We start from the raw sequence: 3602 nt of genomic DNA on the forward strand, positions 1-3602 counted from the left end.
GAAATGCAGGGATATGGCGATAGGGTTGGGGTCTGGCTGGGTTGCTCTTCGGAGGATCAGTGCAGACTCGACAGGCCAAATAGCCTCTTCCTCCACTGTAGGGATTTTGTGATGACGGAGACAGAGGGGGATTTGAAAACTAGTTCTGATCTTCAGCAGGGATTCAGCTCAGGCGGAACGTTACAAAAGTTTGCATTCAGGGATGTGATATGAGCGTAAATCCGTCCGTTGAATTTCCCCAGAAACTTGCAGCACGGATCATGGACAGTGCATGAGGGAAAATTCCACTCGCTCTCAGCAGAAGAGGCAGTAACCCAGTCCAAAGATGTGCAGGTTCAGTGGATTGGCCATGCTAAATTTTCAGGAATGTTTTCATAGTTTTCCCATAGTTTTCATAGATGTTCAGGTTGGGTGGGTTATCCATGAGGGAAAATTCCATTCCCTCTCAGCAGAAGAGGCAGTAACCAGATCCATACTTTCCGGTCCTCAACCAGGAATCAACTCTTGCCAGTTTTCTCTTGACTCCATCAGATAGTTTTAAAATTGACTTACAGGATGAGGGTGCCACATTTATTGCCCATCCCTAGTTGCCCTGGAAAAGGTGGTGGTGAGCTGCCTACTTGAACTTATTTAGGAGAATGTGTTATTTTGTGAAACTGGGGGTTAAGGTGAAATGACCCTCACTCTCCAATCTCTTACTGTCTGTGACTGGTGTGAAATGTAGATGGTTCTGAATCCTCTGCAGTTCTTAACATGTCAGTTCCCTTTTTTTGCAGAATCGGCCGAATGTCGCAGATACTATGGAGAAACATAATGGGTTGTCACTGCCCTTTGTGAGGAAGGAAGCGCTGAGTGCCAGTCTGCCACCACTGCCACACACCGAGGGACGCTCATCACCCAGGTTGTTACAGAGCCTGCCATGGTGGGGCTTAAGGATGGGGCAGTGCCCCCTCAGTCCCATCCTGAAGCGTAAGATCACTGTCAGCTGCTTCACGCAGCACAATGACAGTATGCTGGCTGATGCCAACCAAGACCCTGTGCCCGAGCCATCGCCAATACCTGCTTTTAAGAATAAGGCCGCACCAAGTCGACCCCTGACTCTGACAAGGTCGCAGCCGGGCCAGGTGACCGTAGGCGCGCTGTGCCCAACGAGGTCTCAGAGCCCCCCCGAATCGGAGACAATCGGCTGCCTTCTTTCTGCCCAATCCACCAACGGGAGAGGGCGGTGCCCCCCCACCAGCTCCGCGCTGAGATACAAAGACCTCACCATCAGCAATGCACAAAGACAAGAAGCGGACCTGGATGAGCTGTTGAAGAAAGCGTCGGCCCTCATGTGGCACGGCCCGAATCGGCACGCAGATCCAAACGTGGCCCTGAAGCTTCATCCTGTGCAAACAGTCACTATTTCCGAACAACGCACAGAGATCTCCCAGCAGGCCAGTAACTCAGATTGCCAGACAAATGCCTCCGAGGTGCTAGCTACAGGTTTAGAATGCTTAAACTCTCATTTCTGGCTGGGTTCTGACCTTCCCAATGCCCAAGTCCCAATTTTGACCCAGAATCCAAAGGAACCTTGCACATCACCATCACAGAACTCAACCCAAGACACACATGGCATCAGACTGCCTGGTTATACTTTACAGCCTGGTCAGGAGATCAGAGCTCAAAACGTCTTGCAGAATTCACATCCAAAAGGTTCATTGGATTCAAATGATGAGAAGCCATCTCAAGATGATGGATGGCCATGCACCAGGATTGTGGGATTGCAGTCTTGTAGCCTTTTCCCAACTCGATATACCAGGATTGAAAGTAGCATTCCAAGGTTAGATCCGAAAGGTACATTAAGAGATATGAGGGCACCTCCAAGTGGACATGGGTCATTAGATACACCTAAAGACTCGACAAGTCTCGGGCTCAAAGATAACAGCTTCGTTCCCACTCAGGACATCAGGATCCCACAGAGACAAAGTACATTGGAGTTAAGAAATCACCACAAACTGAGCCCCACTCAACACCAATCACTGAATTTGTCTCAGTGCATTGACCAAGATGATGCGCTTCCCACGCCGACACTGTACACCAATCTCCAGCGAAGACTACAAAAAGGAAGATCCAGGGTTGCTTCAAGCTTAAAGGAGGTTGGGCCACCATTGGAGTTGGGTGCCAATCACAGGAAGCAACAGGACGACTCAAAATCTATTGAGTGTTCACGAGTACCAAGAGAAGCGAAGGGAAGACAATTTCATGAAGGTTAGGCCACATGAACTTTAATCTCTCTTCCTTCCCTTACTCTGCAATAGTCTGTCCCTCTGACTATCTTGTTGTTTGTTTTTAAGTCTGAAGATGCCACCCATTATGCTGTTCACCCTGTTAGTTGTCCATCTTCCCTTGATCATCACCCTCTTCATGTTTCCTCGTTGTATTGCAATTGCGTCTCATCCATTCTCACTCAGTTCTATTACAGAATCATAGACAACTTGCCTTTTTTAGTCTAGGGACTCCTGTGGCACAATGGTCTCTACCTCTGAACCAGGAGGCCTGGGATCAAGTCCCCTCTGCTCCAGCAATGTGGAATAATATCTCCGAACTGGTTGATTTTAAAAATACCGACCCTTGTCAGTCTACCCTTTGGTTACAAAGTAGAGCAATATTGACCATCTCAACCCGTTTTTTTATGGTAATTTCCCAGCAGACCTCTCTCCTTTAAAAGCTCACTCACCCGCCATGTTTGCACACCAGGAAGGGTGACCCAAATGGAACCAGACCTTAGAATTGTACAATCCCTACAGTGCAGAAAGAGGCTATTCAGCCTATTGGGTCTGCACTGATTCTCTGAAGTGCATCCCACTCCCTATCCTATCGCCGTAACCCCACATTTACCATGGCTAACCCACCCAGCCTGCACATCCCTGGATACTATAGGCAATTTAGCATGGCCAATCCACAAACCTGCACATCTTTGGACTGTGGGAGGAAACTGGAGCACCCGGAGGAAACCCACGCAGACGCGGGGAGAATGTGCAAACTCCACGCAGACAGTTGCCCGAGGGTGGGATTGAACCCGGATACCTGGGGCTCTGAGGCAGCAGTGCTAACCACTGAACCACCGTGCCAGCCCAGATATAGCCCTGACACAGCAAGGGAGGGAGTTAGCTGGCAATGCCCGAGAGCTGGTACACCCACTTCCACTCCCAGTTTTAATGGTCAATGGGGCCAGGCCTGCAACCTTCACCTCTCTTACCACCCCACTCACCCCAAATACCTCCATACCATGTCATATACCCCATGTCCCCTATTATTCCTCATGTCCTCTAATATTCTCATGCCATCCTTTGACCAATGCCCCTTTCATGTCCCCATTAAGCCCACGCACCCCATGTCCTCCATGCTCCACATACCGCAATCCCTCTTCATGCCCCTGAGTCCCTCATCCAGTGGGCAAACATCGGGGAACGTAACATTACTTTGGAGATGAGGTCAAAATTCAACTTCCAACAATCTAATAATGCTCTGACTGAAACACAATTCATACTGAACACAGAGATAGTAGGAACTGCAGATGCTGGAGAATCTGAGATACCAAGGTGTAGAGCTGGATGAAC

At 49.2% G+C, this 3602-nt stretch overlaps 1 protein-coding gene across 1 annotated transcript in view; it reads left to right on the forward strand.

The window, feature by feature from the left end:
* The first annotated feature begins 1360 nt into the window (after positions 1–1360).
* LOC109923738 (neuronal-specific septin-3-like) overlaps positions 1361–3602 on the forward strand; it is a 178881-nt gene continuing 176639 nt past the window's right edge. The window contains exon 1 of the mRNA XM_048617344.1: positions 1361–2250. Within this exon, the coding sequence (XP_048473301.1) occupies positions 1851–2250 (400 nt within the window). The 5' untranslated portion in view covers positions 1361–1850. The remainder of the gene's footprint in view (positions 2251–3602) is intronic.

This window comes from Rhincodon typus, chromosome 37, assembly GCF_021869965.1.
Source record: "Rhincodon typus isolate 14 chromosome 37, sRhiTyp1.1, whole genome shotgun sequence".
In the NCBI taxonomy this organism is placed as follows: Eukaryota; Metazoa; Chordata; class Chondrichthyes; order Orectolobiformes; family Rhincodontidae; genus Rhincodon; species Rhincodon typus.